Source organism: Polyodon spathula, chromosome 7, assembly GCF_017654505.1.
Source record: "Polyodon spathula isolate WHYD16114869_AA chromosome 7, ASM1765450v1, whole genome shotgun sequence".
NCBI classification, from domain to species: domain Eukaryota; kingdom Metazoa; phylum Chordata; class Actinopteri; order Acipenseriformes; family Polyodontidae; genus Polyodon; species Polyodon spathula.
The window spans coordinates 17,967,256-17,987,848 of NC_054540.1; the positions used below are offsets into that span (position 1 = coordinate 17,967,256).

Consider the following 20,593-nt stretch of genomic DNA (forward strand, 5'->3'; position numbering starts at 1 on the left):
TGTGGACCTAAAGATGTCTGACAACTACTTTTTATATGTTCATGTACAGTATGTAATAAACATGTCAATTTGATTTAATTCAGAATTGAGGTTTAACTAACAGCTGTTTCAACTGCAAATGTCTTATGCATCATTTGAGATGCCAGCTTCATATTTTAGTGCTATGGAAACTCCTCTAGCAAAATATAATTACACGGAAATGTAAATGTCACCATAGCCACCTTTCGTAACAATGTCTGAATCATGGACTTGCATAGATCAACATCAACAATTAAGCACTTGCTGATCAAGGTAATGATACTAGTCTTGATAAGACGCAGACTTTTCATTTTTTATTTCAGGATTTCTAGGTCCCCTACGATTGGTGGAAATAGCACCACAGTTATAACCTTGAAGCTCACCTTGACTCACCTTGTTGGTCTCGGTCTGTTTATGGAAATATACATTACATTCTCTGTACTATAACATTCAAAAAGGCACAAACACAGTAGCAAAGGAGTAGGCATGAACTGAAGCAGTCAAACAAAGCTAACATGATTGAAAGTGTGAGCCATGCCCAGAACTAACAGAAGTGTATTCATGCAGGGCCGTTAAAAAAAATAAAATAAAAATTAAGTTAATCCTGAGTGTAACTCAAAAAATAAAACCTGTTCCATTTTCAGGTTCACAGCTTTAGAATATGCATTTTGTCAACAGGGCTGACATGAAATATTACCAGATTACACTCTTTATAAGGTAATGCTGAAGACAGGATGTCCTTCAGTAAAAGATAACATGTGGCCTAGTCTTTGTTTTTGACATTTTTGGTTTCTGAAAATAACCTTATAAATAGCAAAACGACCTTGGAATTGTTGCAGCTTTGGAGGCTCATGGATGTTAATGCATAGAAATTGTAGCTAAAATCCAGCCTGGGAGGTGACATGTTTTATCAGAAGGCATTACACTATTTAACTCAATTCCAGAATTGGTTTGCTTGGCTATCAAATGCACGATTTTCTTATCTGTTAAATATTATAGAAATTCTGGGAAAGGATTAACTGGGAAGAATCATAGATGAGAATGAAGTGGTATGTCAGTGCTCTAAAATATTCCAATAAGTTGAAGTGGTACTCATATAGCTTCCGAGGTTATGCACTTTGGTGCTGACATGGACCTTACACCCGGGTTAAAGCTGCAGGCAGTTAAATTTTCCCACAGCTTTGAATGAAAATATTGATGTTCTGCTAGACGGGAAGTCAAACACAGAGACAACAACTTGAGCGTGAAAGAAAATGATATGGTGCCATCTGTTTAAGAGCTGTGAAGCATAGAGCATTGATGCAGTTAAAAAGATCAATGTTCCTTGACTAACAAGAGCAAACTTTATGAGCGCAGTAATTGTAGCGAAATCACAACCCAGCTGTATATTCTCACTGAACATAACAGTAAAGAATGGTCGAGGTTATGCTTTCACTTTTTTTGCATAACACAAGCTGCAAGGCGATTTAACCAATTGCTTTAAAATAGCTTCATTAACATTACTGATCCCCCTTGAGAATACTGTGATTTATCACACCGATTCTGGTTCTTAATCAAGGATATGCAAACATTTAAAACCCAGGCGCTGCAACTGTAGTTTTGCTGTAGATTACACAGTGTGAGAGATGATAGACCACTGGAGCGAGTTTGAACACAAGGTGCTTAAGTACCAGTAAACTACAGAAGCTTGGTACAGCAGGGCAATTGACTATTCCCTGGCCCCTAGTGGACTTCAGCCCACAACACAAAATCAACTGCATCTGTGGTGCAGTCACTGGGCTGTTACAGACAGATTTATTGAATTTTTGTGTAAATCAAAAAGCAGATTTATTTCAGCATACTGTACTTGAATTATTTCCAGGCTGAGTCAGGCATAAACTGGTATGTAAATGTGTTGCTGTTTACACCAGTTGTATACAGGATCTATGGAATAATTAGTCTCATAGAAACACATAACTACTTTTGATGAATATGATTTTTAATGTTTTATTTTTTAAATATCAATTTATAACAAAGGGATAATGCATTTTTTAAATAGGAGCCATGGTAACATTAAACGCAAAACGATATTCTCCTTAAAAAAAAAAGAATTCAAATTAATTTTTATTTTATATTAACCTTCATATCTTTTCAATGTACACACAGAAAAAAACTTGCTTTCATGGAATCCCATCGTCTATCATTAATGAAGTAACAGCCTCACATTCCTCTGTTTTTATTGCTTTTCACTTTGCGTTCACAATGCCTGCGTTGAGCAGTTTGACCCGTTCTCAGAGACGTGGTATGACTTTACCTATGCACCTTGTCTGAAATATGTTTTATTTCTTTGTGTTATCTTGCACTTAGGAACACTCAATAAGTAAAATCAAATAATAAGCACAGTGAGGTTTTTGTTTAGAAATTGGCAGAAGACTTTTTAATATTGGTGACTGTAGCTTGCAGAGGTGAAATAAGAGTGCTGAGTATAGTACAGTTCAATTTGATCAAATTCTAAGGTATCAAGGAAATCACCTGGGAGTTTTTTTTTTTTCAATACAATTACATTTAAATTGAAATGTTTCATTCGTTCAATTAAGCGTTATATTATTATATGTATAGCACTAGATGTAAAATATGTAAGCCATACCTGAGTGAATATTTTTGTAAACGTATACAATTATTTATACTTACTTCTGCAATTCACAGCAGTCACAGGGAACACAAGGCCCACAGCGCCATACAAACCACAACTTTATCTGCTCTTTTTATTATGTACACCTGAGTAAAAGGTTTTGTAACCCTTTATCAATGTAAAGACTGTATGGTAACAGCTCAGTATTGTTGAGCTTGACTGTTTAAGTTTAAAAATTAAAAAAAATGCATTTTTTTCAGGGACATGCAAGATTTTTTAAACAATTTTTAGGAGGAGAAAAAAAAAATCGGATCATTTTTTAAAAACATTTGCTTGTTATGACTGTACAGTTTACTGTAACTTCTGTAGGGAAAACAAATATTTTTTTGTTTTGGGTTTGTCCTGAACAGCTTGTCTAGCATCACTAGAGTGTCTCTGCAGTGGACCTTGTACTAATCAAAACAGTGGAATAGCAAGAGTGCCTCTGTTTGAACCTAAAGAGTGAAGGGAGGAAAATACAGTAAGTGTAAGATTGAGTTTTCCCAGCCTCTAATATGTTCTGATATCAGTAAGGATTGCTAGGGAATGTCTAGTAGTCACAGGCAATGGAAAAGGCATCTGTCAAATGCCTGATATTTGGCTCCGGTCTACCATTTTCAAAGTCAATACTTAAAGTCATGTCATGTTTACAGTACCGAGTATCGGTCTTGCTCAGACTAAATATGAACTGTGGCTGAACTTTAGGAAGTACTCACAAGAGTAACACGCAAAAGGGTGATTCTTCAATTGAGGGCTACAGGATTTCTTTACACCATTGCATGCACTGCAACTTCTGAATTTAAAACCTTTTTTTTCCTATTATTTATCCAAACAATACAATGTTTATGATGGATACATTTGGCCACAGGTGGCAGTTTGTTGCAGTTAGAATTGCTATTATAAATGAATGCACATGAACATATTAAACCATCAGAGATAGCATATTCAAAGCTACTGTAATCCCTATATTTGCAGAGACTGCCTCAATATTCATTGTTTATCAGCATCCATAGGCATGAAATTTAAAAAAATTTTAAAACATTCTAAAACCAGACTTTTTCCAGTGCTTTCAAATGTGTTTGGGACAAAAACCTTGCCAACGCGTATGCATTACTGACAATTAAAAGCCAGTGAGTTCATATTTTTGTTTTAGTATTGAAAAGGGCAAGCTACTCTTAACTTTTGGAAGCAAGCATAGAGTCAGTGAGGAAGAAAGAATGCTGTACTGCACCTTTAAGCAACGTTGGTCTGTTCATTTCTTCCTGCAGGGGATATGACAAGCACAGACACTGTATTCCTATTAGTGTTTTAACAATTACTGAACATTCCACTCTCAGCTCAGGGCTCTCTGGCAGCTTTTGACCTTGACCTTCTTTAGCCTACAAAGTAGATAGAAAGTAGCCAATCACAGACCAGAACTCACTGCAACAAACACTCTGCCATTAGAACCGAGCAAGCAACTTGCTCACTGTTAAGCCATTTTTTCGAGTGAAACAAACAATACCGTCACAACAATGAAAATAATTTGTTGAGGCTTTGTGACCCTTTTTAATGTCCTGCCTTTATGGGTGCTGCTATTTAGAGATTAATAAATTACTAAATAAAACAAACAAGAAGAAGGACAAAAAGGTCAACCCCTTATTAAATCTGACCATGTCAGCTACTCAAAATTGCCAAATGCTAGTGAATTTAAAAGCTGAAAATCAAGTAATTGCTTCACAAATTATATAGTTCAGCCAGATGGCTCCTTTTGATATTATCGTCCCTTTTACATGTTTTTTTTTTCTGGTTTCATAAATAAAATACAGTTTAATGTTCATGAAATGGATCTAGACTATATAGTCTGAGATAAAGCAGGTAGCATTTGAAGCAAGTGCTGTGCCTTCTAAACTCTGAATAGATACAATCGATTGAGAACACCTGAAGAAGCTTGTGTAATCTTCTTTGCATCGTTGTCTGCTTGGTCTTCCTTCGTTTGAAGTGTTTTAAACAAGCAGCTGCAAACTGTTCTGCTTTGGTGTCAGCAAAGATAAAACAAGAAAGCTGCCTCAGGACCCATGACTTGAAATTTTCCAGTCGTTTGTACTACCAACAATCTCATTATATATGCACCTACAAGCTTTATCTTCGGGCTAAAGTGGTTGGTTTTGTGTAACATTATTGGATATTACTTTGCTGACCTGATACAACTGGGAATCACAACATTGTACCTACATTTTACTATGTCATGTATACTGTGTGTATGTGTGAGAGAATGCATTTGGAAAAGTTATATACCAAAAGCATTTTTATTAGATCTATTTTATAACCATATAGTGTTTTCATTTTATGCCGGACAGCTTGATTTGCCTATAGAACTTGTCTTCAGGTATATATTTATTTATTTATTATTTCAAAGATAAAGAGTATGATTTCTTTTAACGTAAAGAACCCAGGTATGAATGCAGTGTTTTATACCATTATAACAACCTTGACTTGAATAAAGAAGTAAAGTGAAATAGCTCGCATCACTCAATTTTCAAGGTGTGGTGTTCAAAGTATAATCAGCAAGTATAGAGAAACATCATCTGTAATTGACAAACCCAGGACTGGAAGACCCAAAAAGCTGTCTAACAAGGATGAGCAATACCTGAAGATAATATCCTTAAGGAATAGAAAGAAGACAAGCATTGAATTGACAACAGAACTGGAAGAAGTTCTTGCATTCTTTTATGTAGAAAGTGTTAAAAACCATCCCCCTGTCAATGGATTTTATAGTACAGTATTAGAGGTACATGAAAAGGTGTATTGGGCCAAACAGTAAGTAAATGGTTTGCATAGCATTTTACTAAGGAAGAAGCGTTTGCCCCAGTCTTAATATAATTGTGATTAAAAGAGAAGCGTTGCTGGACAATTAGTGATCTGGGAGTAATAAGAGCGCTCTTGAAAATCAGATTGATATCAATGTTCTTTCCGAGGACTCTAGAAGCTTCCTGTTTAAAGGTCTGTTTGGAGGTATGCCCTGCCACAATATGCAAGTACAGGCTTGGTTTTTGTTTGTGTTGTTTTATTTTTTTGCTTCATTTGGGTTGAACCAGGTACATGCCATACCATGAATTTGGTTATACCCTAGCACTGTGCTATTTGTTTTATTAGGCTATCTTGTTATTGCAAGGATAGCCAAGTGTATGCTGGTCTTTAGAACTGATAGTATTGCAATTGCCACAGCAAACCTGTGGGAGTACAATACCAAAGCACAAATGTTACCATCACATTGAATACGATAGAACTGTCTTACTATCACATACTGCCCCCTTACGGTAAAAATTTATACTGCATATTAAAAGTAAACATCAAACCATACTAACATGAACAAGCTTGTCACTGGCATCCTCTGCCATGCAAACACAAATATAACATGAACAAGTAGATCAACATAACCACACCAGCTGTTTACACATGTAAACATGTAAGTTAGATATACAGAGAGACAGACAGGTGTTTCCAATTGTGATGAAACCTGTTAAGGAACTTCTTTAGAACACGTTATTGTGTGTATTATAAAGTGATGATGGTGTATAGAGGCTGCCAGTCTGTATTTGGGGGTATATGGAAGCTGCATATCTGTCTGTGTTTAATTGTCTGCTGTAGGTATGTCACATTTCATTTTGTATGTATAACCAGAGAAGTTATGATGGTTATCTGGGAGAATTTGTAGGTGCTTCTGCCTTGACATGACATGTTTCTTTGTAAGGTATCTGGGTAGCTACTTTACATAGTCTCCAACTGCTATGTAATTACAGTGCAGTGCACTTGCATATGTGTAAATACAGCGTGTTCAACACACAGTGTCATTACAAAAGACGCCAGCAACTGCCAACGTTTTTCATTGTGTAATGTGTTGATTTGTAACGGCACAACCATATGTGTAATTATTGTGTTTCTATGGTGTAATACAGTAGATAAAGGGATGCGCATGGCTCAGGTAACATTTGGCTTGGCAGCACCGCAAGCTCATTACCCTGCAAGGACACCGGAAGCTTAAGGCTCCACGTCCTTCCGACTGTGGGACACACTTTCTCATTTGGATTTCCGAGATTCCAAGTAAAGTAGTATTAGGGTTAAGGTGTTCTTTTTAGGTTTTCTGTGAATGTACTTCACTAATTGTGCTGGTTCTACACTAAATCTAAATATAAAACATATATGAAAGAAATGCATAGGCCAACAACAAAAACAACAGTTCAAAAGTGGTATGAATAGTATTTTTAACAGTACTATTGATCACGGCAGTGTTTGTTCATTGGCGTTTTAGAAATCCCTCAGACATTCAGTTTTGAAACGTCAACTGGGAATACACTCAGCAATGTATAATAAAACCAGCTGAAGTGCTTCAAAGGAATTAAACGCCCTCTACTGGTTACAGCGACAAAATCCTACCACACCTTGGCTAATAACTCAAATAAAAATACAAATACATCTTGCATGTTTCCTATCAACACAATTGAGTCACTTTATTGTAGACTTAAGCTGTTTATGTCAAACTAGAGCAGTATAAAATGTCAATACATCATACATTAAAAAAGTGTGTTTCCCCTGACCAAATGAAGGGCAATACCAGCACAATGGCAATTCATATTTTAAAATACCCAATTCTTTCAATTACTTAAATGCTGTGTTTTATTGGATTTTCTAGTCAGTCTATTTAATGTTATTTTGACCTATCTGAGCCCCGTGAGCAGCTCTAGAGTGCTAGGTGCCAAATTATCTTTCATAGATCAGAAAGGTGTCTGTAACATTGCAAGCAGCAGCAGTCTTGTAAACGTCTGCTGTCGGCGTTGCTCTCGATGCACATAGCTGTTCTAGATGAACTAGCAATACACATGTCTGACAACTAAGCTGGAGAGCTGCTCCTGGGTTCAGGTAAAAAAAAAAAAATACTTAACAGACTACATTAAAGACAGTATTGAAGTAACTGCAAAAAGAGCCACATGATTGCAAATATCAAAAAAGGTAACGAATGTATGTTACAAAAAAGGACAGGCTCCCATAAAAAAAAGAAGCTGGTAGACAAATCAATTCAGATAGCAATAGTCTTATCTTTCAGTTACTGGAATACACAGCAAAAGCATTGAACGGCTATACTGCCAAATTAATAAGCACAATACCGTTTGGAGACCAAAAAAAAGGCAAATCACCCGCTACAATACAACCCCATCCACTATGTGGGAGGAGACCAGTGACGTCATGGGAGGACGCTGAGTGCTCCACGCGACAGACACTGTGAGCAGACAAGATGGCGTCGAAGTGAGTGCAGTGTCGTAGGTACGTTAGCGTTGTATATTCATTAAAATACAGAACACATAAAACAAATAAAGAGAGTGCCACACCGAACGACTTAAACCCGTGTAACCAATGAAGGGTTCTCTATAGTGTGACCGAACATGCATTTAGCTTTAACCCTTGTGAGGAGACACGCTGTGGAGTCAGTGCTGTTTATAATCTCCACCACAGCATCTCCAGGCGGGCAGAGACTCTGGAGGGTCGTTGTGTTATTGTTGCCGTTAGAACTTTTCGTATTGTCCATATTCTGCAGTGTCTGTAGAGTAAATATATAACTTATAACTAATACATGTACTGATCTTGTAAAGGAGCAAAACTTAGTCACCCGTGTGGGTTTTCATATCCTGGAATCCTCCTGACCTGATCGCTATAGTAATATAATAAACACAGTAAAGAAGCCCGTGGGAATTTATAGCTGACGGGGTCACTTCATGTGTCCGTTGCGGCAGTGTAGAAGTCCAGTTTTATCTTGAGTAATATACCAGTTGTTTACTATTCCGTTGTGTCAAGTTAAAACGGCGTGCAGCTTTAAGTATTACTGGTATTATATACAAATTATGTTTTTTAATTTTGTAATATGGTTTCCGATGCAAGCGTTTCGTTTTCTCTGTACTCTGCAGTTAAGTGTTTTGGGAGTTCTGAGTTAGGGCATCTTGCCACAACACAGACAATGTGTTCTCAGTACGCGGTGTAGTGACTGGTCTGATTAATGCACTGTGTTACGGTGAGCCTGTCACCTCTGTGCTAATCCATGTTTAATTAAGCGCTATTTTTATTTTATGCCGTATTTAACTCTACATCATGTGGGTGGAAGTAGTTCCTAATTAGAATGTTTGTATTAATTACTTTAAAAATGATAATAAATAGGCTAGTTTGTACAGCAACAAACCTTTGTGATCCACAACTAGCACTAATATATATTAGTGCTAGTTGTGGCTCATAATGAACAGTTTAAAAAAATCAGTGATTTAGTGAAAATCTGTTTGTTGCAATAATTTATTATGTTACCTTTTTAGTTCATGTTAGGCATGTGCAGTGCCCTTGCTTTGAATAGGGAGGGACAGCTTATGCAATTCAAACGTTTGTAACAACATAACAATGAAGGACATTTGGTAGGATCTCTTTCAGAACTTTTAAAATGTGCAGTGTTCTGTGCTTTTGTAGTAGGGAAAGAAGCCCACAAAGATCTAAGAATAGGTAAAGTTTTTTTTTTTTTTTTTTTCACTTTGGAAATGCAATCATAAATCATGCTTTCTACTGCACTGGCAAAATGTCTGCACATACACTGTGACGAGATGAAGAGTAGGCTACAAATGCTGAAGGAGGAAAAAAGTTTTAAACAGTTCCTTGTGTTAGATCCAAAGTTAAATTGAGACTTTAGGCTTCATGCTTCTGTTGTAAGTGCTCTGAAAGCCATTCATCGCTGTTTTTTTTGTCATAGAATTTGTGCGTGGCAGCAGCATCAACAAACAAAAGCCATTCGTTCATTCTTTTTCGTACAGACCTTAAGAGAAAAACCCAAGCTCCCCCCACAGTTGTTAACAAAGCTGGAAGCTTCAGTGATTAGCTTAATTGTGCAAAACAAGATGGTCTCTTCAAACCAGCTGAAAATGTGTATTTATTTATTTAACGGATTCTGCAGAGTCAATGACCATGTGGCGTTAAGGCAAAAGTGTGGTGATGGGAGGGATTACAGGCATTATTGCAGAGGGAGTATTTTTTATATTAGGTAGATAGATTGCATTTTCAATTAAGCATGCTTAAAATTCAAAGGTAGAGCACAGCACACAGTCATGCTAAAGAATCAAGACATGCAATTAACATACAAGGTGTTTTATTTAAAAGTTTAACCAATAAGAAATTAGAAAAATGAAGGTAGAAACTTAGAAGCTTCTGAACGACCCTGACTTTGTAAGCTTTTAACTTAAGCTGTTTTGTGGCACTAACATGATATGAGGCCCGTCACATTGTGCAGAGACCTGCCTCAGTGACACATGGACTATGCAGTTCTCAGTTAGCAAGGTTGAAGTGCTCACCTTTTTTAGGTTTTGGACAGAACCGGTGTCCCTTCATTTCTGCACGAACTTATGAATAGCTGACTTTGATGGTGGCTCCCCATATTCCTCAACAGGATATTTTTCTTTAAATAATTCTCGGCACATTTTGTATGATTTCGCTGTTTGATACTTGGCACCATACTTATTCACTTAAAAAAAACAAAACAAAAACAAGAAACGGTAAAACACGTGCTCACTCTTTTATAGCTCCCATATGGCAGTCAACTGTCACATGACTATTGTTAGATTTCCCTCTGTACATACACATCTTGAAAGAAAATCTGGTGAATGACTGGTGAAATACAATTCAAAGCTGTTGCAGTATATCCACTTTGTTTTGTCATTTAAAATCTTTAAAATCTTTTCACAAAACAAACATTAAGCTTTAAAACTGATGATGATGATGAAAAAACACAATTATGGGTGAAAAACTTTCAAATAAGTTGCCTCATGTAAAAAAATATATAAACACGTGAAATTTCCAGTCCACTAAAATAAAAGGCTTTACATAATTTCTGCATGTAAGAAATTGCAGTGGCAAGTGTGGGGGAAAACACAACACAAAATAATAAATTAACATCCAAAGTAGCACTATAACAAAATGTTCAATAATGGTGCCTGAGTTACAACCTCTTGCAGTGTCTAAAATAAAAATAAATGAATACAAATATTCAAAATGTAGATTGTAGAGTAATAGGAAAGCATATTCAGTCAGACTGCAGAGTTTGTATCATCTAATCTGAAACCACCAAACTCCACGTCTTCGTTATCTGAACCGAAGATAACCTTAACCCTGAACCATTAAATGCACAGAGCAACTACTTCTAGGCAGTTTTTCCCCTCAGGCATTATTTGCGCATAGTTATTAAAAAAACTAAAGTTAATGGTGAAAATTTGACTTTAATGTTGATTCGGCAGAATCCGGTATTTATTTCTGCTAGGTGGCACATTGGCCGTGTAATAAAGCCACAAAATCAGTAACTTGGAATAGTAGCAGCACTTGTTATAAAAAATGGCAAAATCTGTGGCTTGCTTCAACACCTTGTTGACGGTATTAATTACAAAAAATAATGCAAGGGGTGTGTAAACACCCCAGGTGTTCCTTTGAAGGTTAAATTGCTAAGAGCAAAATATTATTAGATTAAGTCACAGTTTCTCACTCTGAAAATGTTAAGGTTTATGAATTTAAGAACAAAAATCTGTGCATGTGTGTAACTACAGTACACATTAACTAGAAATACAGCTGTAAGCTTGTTACAATATAGAAACTCTTCTGGAAATACAGCCACATAAATTGGACATATTACTGTGAAGTAGTGAATTCCTGCTATAAATCTTAGTGGTGCCCCTATGTGAAACAATAGTTTTTGTAAAAATGTAAGCTTAAAGGAATTCATAAAACAGATTGGAGAAAGAGGCATGCATACAGAATAAATAAAAAGGGAAAAAAGTAAGGAAAATAATAGGTGTTTTTTCTCTAATTTAGGTTACGATGCATCGGGGTGAGCTGCAACTCGCCTTATTGAGAGCAGAGATCTGAAACAGATATGGATAAATGTAAACATGTTGGACGGCTAAGACTTGCCCAGGACCACTCGATTCTGAACCCGCAGAAGTGGCACTGTGTAGACTGTAACACCACAGAGTCGGTGTGGGCCTGCCTTAGCTGCTCACACGTGGCCTGTGGACGCTACATTGAGGAACATGCAATCAAGCACTTTCAGGAAAAGAAACACCCCGTGGCTTTAGAGGTGAATGAACTGTACGTTTTCTGCTACTTGTGTGACGACTATGTACTGAACGACAATGCCACAGGGGACCTCAAGTTGCTGCGCAGCACGCTAAGTGCCATCAAGAGCCAGAACTATGAGTGCACCACTCGTAGCGGCCGAACACTGCGCTCCATGGCCAGTGAAGACATCTCTGCAGGCAGTGTGCAGGAGCTGCTGTGGGATGAGGACCGCATGTTCACAGCGCTCTGGCACCGGAGACGCTCCCTAATGGGCCGTGTCTTCCGCTCTTGGTTCGAGCTGACGGAAGGAGGCAAGCGGCGGACAGAGGAGGAGAGGCTCAGGGAAGAGGCAGAGATAAGGAGGACAAAGACCCGGGAGAGGAGGCAGGAGCTGAAGCGTCGGCTGAAGGAGGAGCTGGAAAGCACCCCTCCGAGGAAGAGCTACCGCCTGCAGGAGCAGAGCCAAACAAGCAACCCCACAACGAATGTGCAGGCAGTTTTGCCCAAGACGTTTAGCAGAATACCAGTGCCGCCACAGCAACAAGCAGCAAGAAGAAAAGTAACAACAACAATTCATAAGCAAAGGAAGATATGCACAGGGGGGAAAAAAACAACCACATCCACCTCGCTCAAAACAGGCAAGTTAAAGTCTGGAGACTCTCCCATCAAACGGAGGCCCACAGTAACCCCTGGTGTGACAGGCCTGCGCAATTTGGGCAACACCTGCTATATGAACTCTATCCTGCAAGTGCTGAGCCACCTGCACATCTTCCGCGAGTGCTTCCTGCAGCTTGACCTCAACCAAGCCCTGGAGCTGCTTGCCAGCGCCGCCAATGGCAGTGCTCACAAACCCTCATCCCCCATCTTAAAGAGGAGGAACTTATCAGCGGGCCTGAGCGGGGGAGCCTCACGTACGAGGAGCATGGAGCTTATCCAGCCCAAGGAGCCCAGCTCCAAACACATTTCCTTGTGCCACGAGCTGCACACCCTTTTCCAGGTGATGTGGTCGGGGAAGTGGGCTCTGGTGTCCCCCTTCGCCATGCTGCACTCGGTATGGAGGCTTATCCCAGCCTTTAGGGGCTATGCCCAACAGGATGCTCAGGAGTTCCTCTGTGAGCTCTTGGATAAAGTGCAGCGGGAACTGGAGACCACAGGCACTATACAGCCTGCCCACATGCCTGCCTCCCAGAGGAAGCTTATCAAACAGGTCCTGAATGTAGTCAACACTATATTTCACGGGCAGCTTCTCAGTCAGGTAGGTTCTTTAGATTTAAATATTTCTTAACGATACCTGGTGCATAAATAGAGGTACATTTTTTTAAATAAAAATTACTGGCAGCTCAGTATGGTAACTTTTTTGCCAACATCAAATTAATCTTTGGGATCTATATACATATTGATAAACCCTTTTCTTATTGCTCACAAATGAATTATTCTTTTCATTTTATACTTGATCGCATTTCCCTTTTCAGTATTCAATTATGATTGTCATTACTGTGTTACATTTGGCAACAAATGTATATTTTTAGTTTTATGAGTTGAATACTGGAGATGGATACAGATAATGGCCAGAAAGTAGTGATATTGTTTTTGAAAAAACAGCTGGTAGTAGATCTCCTAGGTTAGAATTCCATTGCAGCTATGGAATTTTGTGACAGTAAAATATGTGTAATAGCAAGACCCACATTTGGGCTATCCAGGTAAAAACACATTTCTTCTTTGACTTATAAATTATATGTATCAAAACGGTTTCTGCCTTGTGCAAATGCATTGTAACGCTTCTTTACTCTCACCCCACTCACTCTTTGAAAAAATAATTGAAATAAAGGAGAAATTATTGGAGAGTAGGTGGTCCAAAACCTGCATTGAAACAGATACATTTGTAACCCACTGTTTTCTAGAGAAGTAGAAGCTTTGGAGCTGATTTGTATATCCCCACCCTCACCTCTTTATGGGCTTTATCTTGGGTTTAGCCCCCATGGGATGCATTCATTCAGCTTACAGGATGCTGCAGTTTAATTGAATGAAACCCAGCCTGACTCTGCAAAACCACAGATTAACATGGAGGGATTCAGTACCTAGGGAGAGCATAGCATAGCAGTAGCCTAAATTTATTTTTGTTTTTAAGGTTACTAAAGTATTACATTTACGTTTCTTTTTTTCTAATGTCTGTGAGATCATGAGTTAAATACAATTAAATGTTTTCCAAAAAAAAAACAGGAAGAAACTTCTAACCAGTATTTCCAGCTGTTAGTTTATATGGCATTACTTTTCAAGAGATTAAAACATTTTGACAGAGCACATTTCTTTAATCAGTTGAATATACTCTTTCTATGTGAAAAGGGTTTCCTTTTTTGTGTTGTACACATTTTTTTTTCATTAAAGTTTAGAAGCTGTTATGTTTAGAAAGGATTGAATAAACATCTGTTTTCTGTGGTTGCTTCTCTGTTGCTTTTTATTTTCAAGTTATTATGATGTACTGGAAACATCTGCAGTTTATAAGTTTTTTTTTATTTTTATGTGAGGGCTCTGTGCCCATTTGGAAAATATAAACTAAGGGTTTGCCACAGTATTTTCCCAAATTATCTTCCTAATAATTATTTTTGCAGAGTGATTATTTTTTGTGCTGCAGATCTTCTAAATGTGCTAAATTTAAGGATGTAAATTAATACGTTGGCAAGACAGCAGTCAACAGTTGTCGTGATATACAACCCCTTACTGTAGCTACATTGCTCTGCACCAGTCCAAGTAAGGCCTCTCCTCTACTTTGTTTTTTAGGCACAACAAATGTGATGACCCAACTCAGGAAAGGATGACATTATTTTTGTTTTATTGCTTACAAAAAAATTTAAAACCTACCTGCTGAATATGGTATCAACAGGTGTCTGTGACATGTAATCAGTAGACATGTGTCTGTGACATGTGATCCTGTAGGCCAGAAAAAAAAATACAGTAAATTATTAACATTATTATTCTTGGCCTTTACGCTTTTATGTCAGAATGGTAAGCTACTGTATTTAACACTTTAATACTGTGCATAAGATTACCTAAGGGGAAATTGGGTTTCAGTTACAATTATCTTTTTATTATTGGGGAATTGCCTAATACCTTTATTGCAACAATCTACAGTACATTCAAGGGCTTCTTGGCGTTTGCAGCGCTAGTGGTACCAACAGAACAAACCCCACAGAACGAAACTGGGTTTAACAAAACAGCAGATGTATAATAGAAGGGACAAGGGACTTTGAATGTGATAAGTAACGAAGCCTAGCTGGATTTCCTGTTACTCTGCATAAAAGAACATACTTTTATAGAGCTGTTTGCATGTCAGTTTGATTTATTGACAGTTTACAGAAGCATTTGCTGCTTTGACATTGCAAAGCAATTATTTACAAAAACAGTTAAATAGTTGTCACTGCTTGTTGACCCACAAAAATTGATGTTGAAGCTACATTACAGGGTACTATTTCTCCAGAGTAAATGGAAATGTGTGGTGGTGTTTTTTTCATGGAAATATGCCACTCCAAATTGTTTTGTACAAATAGGTGCTGTGTCTTTTCACTAGTTATGTTATTAGATTATCCCATTATGCAGCAGATCAATGCAGTAGGGATGAAAATGGCATGCAACACCACATAGTTTCACAAAAAGAAAACAAGTGTTTCTGACCAGTTGTGGTACACATTGGGTGGCTTTTAAGGAAGTGTAGTTGTATGGGTCAACTAATAGCAGAACTACTACAATATAGAATAGATTTAAAAATGGGCTGGTATTTATATTTGTCGCTGTTTGTATATTAAAATAGACCACATGTATGTGTAACAAAGATCAAAGGAAACCACTCCTCTGTCAATCCTGGATGAAACAGGAGAGACTAGAAGAATACTGGTAACTCTTCTGTAGGGTATTCTGAGGTAAAGTGAATGCCAACCATTTAAGAAATGCACTAAATTTATTCTGTTCTCCTTTGACAGGTTACCTGCCTTGCCTGTGACAATAAGTCCAATACCATAGAGCCATTCTGGGACTTGTCACTGGAATTCCCTGAAAGGTACCACTGCTACGGAAAAGAAACTGCCTCGCAGTATCCCTGCCTGCTGACTGAAATGCTAGCAAAGTTCACAGAGACAGAAGCCTTGGAAGGGAAGATATATGCATGTGATCAGTGCAACAGTGAGTAAAGGCAGTATGTATGCAATATCACATATACCCACTGGGTGCAGATTCAAAGTTACTGGTTTGTAAATCTAGAGTAATAAACCTAGAACTAATACTCCAGTCCAGTAGCTAATATGTATTCTGATGATGAATACATAAATAATATGCACAAATAACTGTTTTCATAGTTGTACGGGGAATGTATAAATACCCCCCCCCCACCAACTCACACCATCTAATAAATTCCCAGTTGTGTGTGTGTGTCTGTTACAAAGGGCGGAAGGCACACTATTTAAATTGTATTTATCTAATCAAAACAGACTTTAAATAACCCCTGAGTTAAAGCTTTGTGAAGCTTTAGTTTCCACATAGTTTAATTTGGTATTTAGAAGGTATTTCAATTAAGCTTGTTCTTTAGTATAATAGCAACAGAACCTTATGCGTCTTTCAGTTCAGATTGTGTTACTGCCATTATTTCTTTCAGATTACATATTGTTCTAAGTCTTTACTCGCACAGCACTGTCTGATAAATAATGTGGACTTTGACTAATGGTATGTGGGTCTGTTTTTCCCTCATATCATGCAGATCCAGTTTATTTATTTTTATTTATTTTAAATAAACATAGAGTTTAGTAGACCGGCATTAGGAATATTGTATACCTGAAGAAAACACTACACCTTTTAATGTTGCCTGTATTCACATCAATGTATTGTCAAGAACAGGATACCGAGCTAATCATTAACAGTAAGACATGATTACGGTTATCATGTGGTAAGACATGGTAACTTTCCTTTTTCTCCCCTTGTGTTTTTAAGGTAAGCGCAGGAGATTTTCTTCTAAACCAGTCATCCTGACGGAAGCTCAGAAACAGCTTGTGGTCCACAAACTGCCTCAGGTCTTGAGACTGCACCTTAAACGTTTTAGGTAACACCTGCTAAGGTCTCTGGTTTTTTTTTAAATGTTTGCAATGATGATTAAATACAGGTTTTAAATGTTTCTCAGATTTAAATATGACAAAAATAAAAACAAAATATTGAAGCCCATTCATGCATTTTTATTTTTACTGCTTCCCTGTGTTTCCCATGGTTTGTTCTGTGCCAGTATGAAGATTGTAGGTGTCATGCAAGGATATCTGCTGAGTGACTATGCCAGGCCTCTACAGTAGTCTATCAAGAAGTTGTAGTAATGCTTAATCATCTTTGAGAAAATCATAAGAAAATTGCTTCATTCATTGTTTTGATTGTAGCTTTGTACAGTGTTAGTTGTGGTGATGGATACTTGTAGTGGTCTCATTGAGTGCTTTAAAGTTCACCCTATTCACAATTTATGTCATTCAGGTGGTCCGGTCGCAATCATCGTGAGAAAATTGGAGTCCATGTCAGCTTTGATCAGATACTGAACATGGAGCCCTACTGCTGTAGGGATTCCACAGGGACCCTCAGACCAGACTGTTTCATATATGACTTGTCTGCTGTGGTGATGCATCATGGAAAGGGATTTGGCTCAGGACACTACACTTCATATTGCTATAATACAGAAGGAGGTAGGCAAGAATTATTACTGTTTGAAGTGCAATCATTTGTTTGTTGTTTTTTCTTCTTTTAAAAGCATATAGATGAAGCAGGCAGAAATACATTTCAGCTGGAAAAAAACAGGTGCTATTTTGTTTTCATAGCTTCATTGCACTGCCAAATTGTAATTTGCTTTCAGTAGAAAACCATTACAGCACTAACCATTACCATAAAGTAAATGTGTCTTCAATGAAACTGCTTTTTTTTGCATTAAAATACCACTCTATCTGTTAACAGTTATAGACTTTTACATGCATCACAGAATGTATCTCAAACTGTCTCCGGGCTGTTCCTTGAACACTTGAATGTCCTTATGAATCCTGTGTAAATAGGGAATTTATATACCTGGAATTAAAACAAACAGACTGTTTGCCTGCTTTTTAATCTATTAAACAAGCTGAGCTACATGCTAGAGGTAAAAAAAAAGGAGTACTTTATAGACATTGATATCCTGTACCAATGTAATGAGAGAATTAAGTACTTTTTATTTATTTTTAATTTATCCTGAATTATAGGATTAATGACCTTGCAATAAATTGATTCGACCTGAGATTCAAAAGCCTTCCAAATAAATAAGTAAATAAAATAATAAAATTGTGCTTTTCCCACAGGGTTTTGGGTGCATTGTAATGATTCCAAGTTAAACATCTGCACTGTGGAGGAAGTGTGTAAGGCACAGGCCTACATACTCTTTTATACCCAGCGTGTTTCTCAGGAGAAAGGACCATCTCTTTAAACAATGCCTCACCAGAGCAATCTTCCAGCAGCTGAACACCAGCATGGCATTGAAAAGGGTAACCCTTCACTTGAAAACATCAGCACATCCAAAGACACTGGGCTGTATTTTCCTCTGTGTGCAAACTGTGAGCAAACTGCCCACTCCATAGGAAATGGATTGGATGGGCAGTTAGCCCACAGGGAAAATCAGGCTCATTTAGTCTTTGTACACTGTTTAGACTTTTCTTTGTGAATATGAAGTAGTGATACTAAATATCGAATACAACACTAGTTTAAGGTTCCTCCTTTTGTGAATTAATGTACATTTTGTTTATAACGTTTTGTAATACAATGTTTGTAAACTGCATTTTGTTAAGAATAGTGTATATATGGCGGTAATTGATTTAAATTGGTAAAAATAACAACTGCATGTATGTGGCAACTGTTCAGGCATTTTAAACGAGTTGAACTGCCATGAGGAAATTCTGTAGTCTGTTTTGCTATGATCTTTCAGAAAGTATTCATTTTATAATACTGTTCTGAGAATAAATACATATCTAGATACTTGCCTTTCAACTGAACAATCTGTTACTTGTGGACTTCCTGTTGAATGTTCCCGGAATATTTGTTAATATTAGTTAACAATCAGGGAAGATTTTTTTTTTTTATTACAGAAATTTCCCTACCTGGGATGGGGGGCGGACACACGACTTATTCAGTACACAATCAAAATCTAAAGAAGTCCTGCAACTAGTCCTGGGTTTCAAATGGCTTTTATAAAATGTGTTGTAAAACTGATAATGTGCCAGCAGTCAGGCTCATGCCAAACTCCTACATAGTTACCTGTGTAGAGTGTTTTAGAGAGTGTAATGTTTTCTGTGTAATTAATACATTGAACACATACAAGTGAAAGTTATTACAGGCTGGATAACACCTATAATTACTCTGTCCCTATACTTTGGCTGTTTTCTCAGAACAGGTCTGAAATATTTTAAGTAATTTGATCCCTTTGCTGCTTAATGTCCAATATATTTGACATTAAGAAAATAGGCATTAGATGGGGATGTGAACATACCCTGGGTAGTAAAGGGTTGTTCTAAAACCTGTGGTATACTTAAGCAGCTTTTCCCATGAAGCCAAAACTGTTTTTGTTTCAATGTACTGCAGGAATACACAATGCTCCAAACAAAGGAATTGCATGCATTTCTTGCTGTGCAATACAAAAATAATAATTGAGGGTTGTGTTAGGAAAACTTGATATCCCAATATAAATGAGGAGTGTCTTGGAAGGGGGGATGCAAAATATCTACATAAGTGCTTTAGCATCTCAATCTTCATAGGTGTAATCATTTTTGAAACACAAGGTATTTCCTTTATTATTTTTTATTTATTTTGGTAACCAAAGCTCTTGGTAATGCAACATAAAAACAGTTCTAAGAGGTAGTTAGTTTAATAATGCAAGTGGCTTGATGTACGTGTAGATTTGTAGATGTAAATTCTTGTTTGTTTTGCTGTCTTTGATATGCTCTTCAGGGAACGTGGTGTACTGATCTGTCTAGGAGATTGCAGTGCACAAATCCACAGGGCTTGCCAGGTATTCAGATTGGTGTTTGACCCTCCAGGATTTATTTTTTGTTTTTACTCTCATCAAAGAAGCTTGTTCATTGCAAAACAGCAGTTTTCGGAAATAAAGCTCAGAATCAAATTGTCTTCACCTAGAAATTTTAAGCGATTTTTATATATTGTGATTTTTATCTATATTGATCTGAAATCTGTATTGCAACCTTGCATTCAGCCTTGGGGTAGCCTTAACTAAAATTAGATCATTTTAATTCAAAACACTATGTCAGAATACTATTGACAATATGTCCATGTTTTGCAATTTATAGGTTTCTAGTTCGGAATACCAAAACATCACATTATGGTTTATATGTTTCTAGTCATATTTAAAATTGGCAATTATTGGCAATATTTTTTGTTTTGTTTTTAAGATGTTTGTAAAAATTCAGTGTCCTGTAGTATATTGTTTTGTTTGTTTTTTTTCTGATGTAAATCTTTGGAAGTAATACTATGCAAATTGTTACCTCAATTTTAGATAACTTTACCTCAAACTGAGAACGTTTTTACAAAAAATAAAAATAATAAAAACAAGTTCTTTGCATTCTGGCTCATTTTATTCTGCTTAATTTAATACCAGACATTTGTGTTCCATGATTACTGTATAGCCTTCTTGTACCTAGGCAATTGTTATTTTTAAAATACTTTTAAGTGTGACCTGCATGTAATATGCAGTTTATTTACTTCATGCATACACTTGCTTAGTATATTTATTAAGTAAGCAAACATGAATAAAAAAATATGATAGGTGCT

The 20,593-nt window shown here is 37.1% G+C and overlaps 1 protein-coding gene across 2 annotated transcripts; it reads left to right on the forward strand.

Moving 5' to 3' along the window:
* The first annotated feature begins 7,902 nt into the window (after window positions 1-7,902).
* LOC121318284 (ubiquitin carboxyl-terminal hydrolase 44-like) lies at window positions 7,903-20,324 on the forward strand. 2 transcript variants are annotated; one of them, XR_005950589.1, is made up of 7 exons: window positions 7,903-7,969; window positions 11,531-13,031; window positions 15,751-15,949; window positions 16,751-16,859; window positions 17,273-17,478; window positions 18,118-18,300; window positions 18,898-20,322. XR_005950589.1 is itself a non-coding variant. In XM_041254793.1 (6 exons), the coding sequence occupies exons 2-6, from the start codon at window positions 11,592-11,594 to the stop codon at window positions 18,240-18,242; spliced, it is 2,079 nt and encodes a 692-aa protein (XP_041110727.1). In that variant the 5' UTR covers window positions 7,903-7,969; window positions 11,531-11,591; the 3' UTR covers window positions 18,243-20,324. The 2 variants fall into 2 exon arrangements, 1 of the variants encoding a protein (XP_041110727.1); XM_041254793.1 differs by having other exon boundaries at window positions 18,118-20,324.
* Window positions 20,325-20,593: the final 269 nt, after the last annotated feature.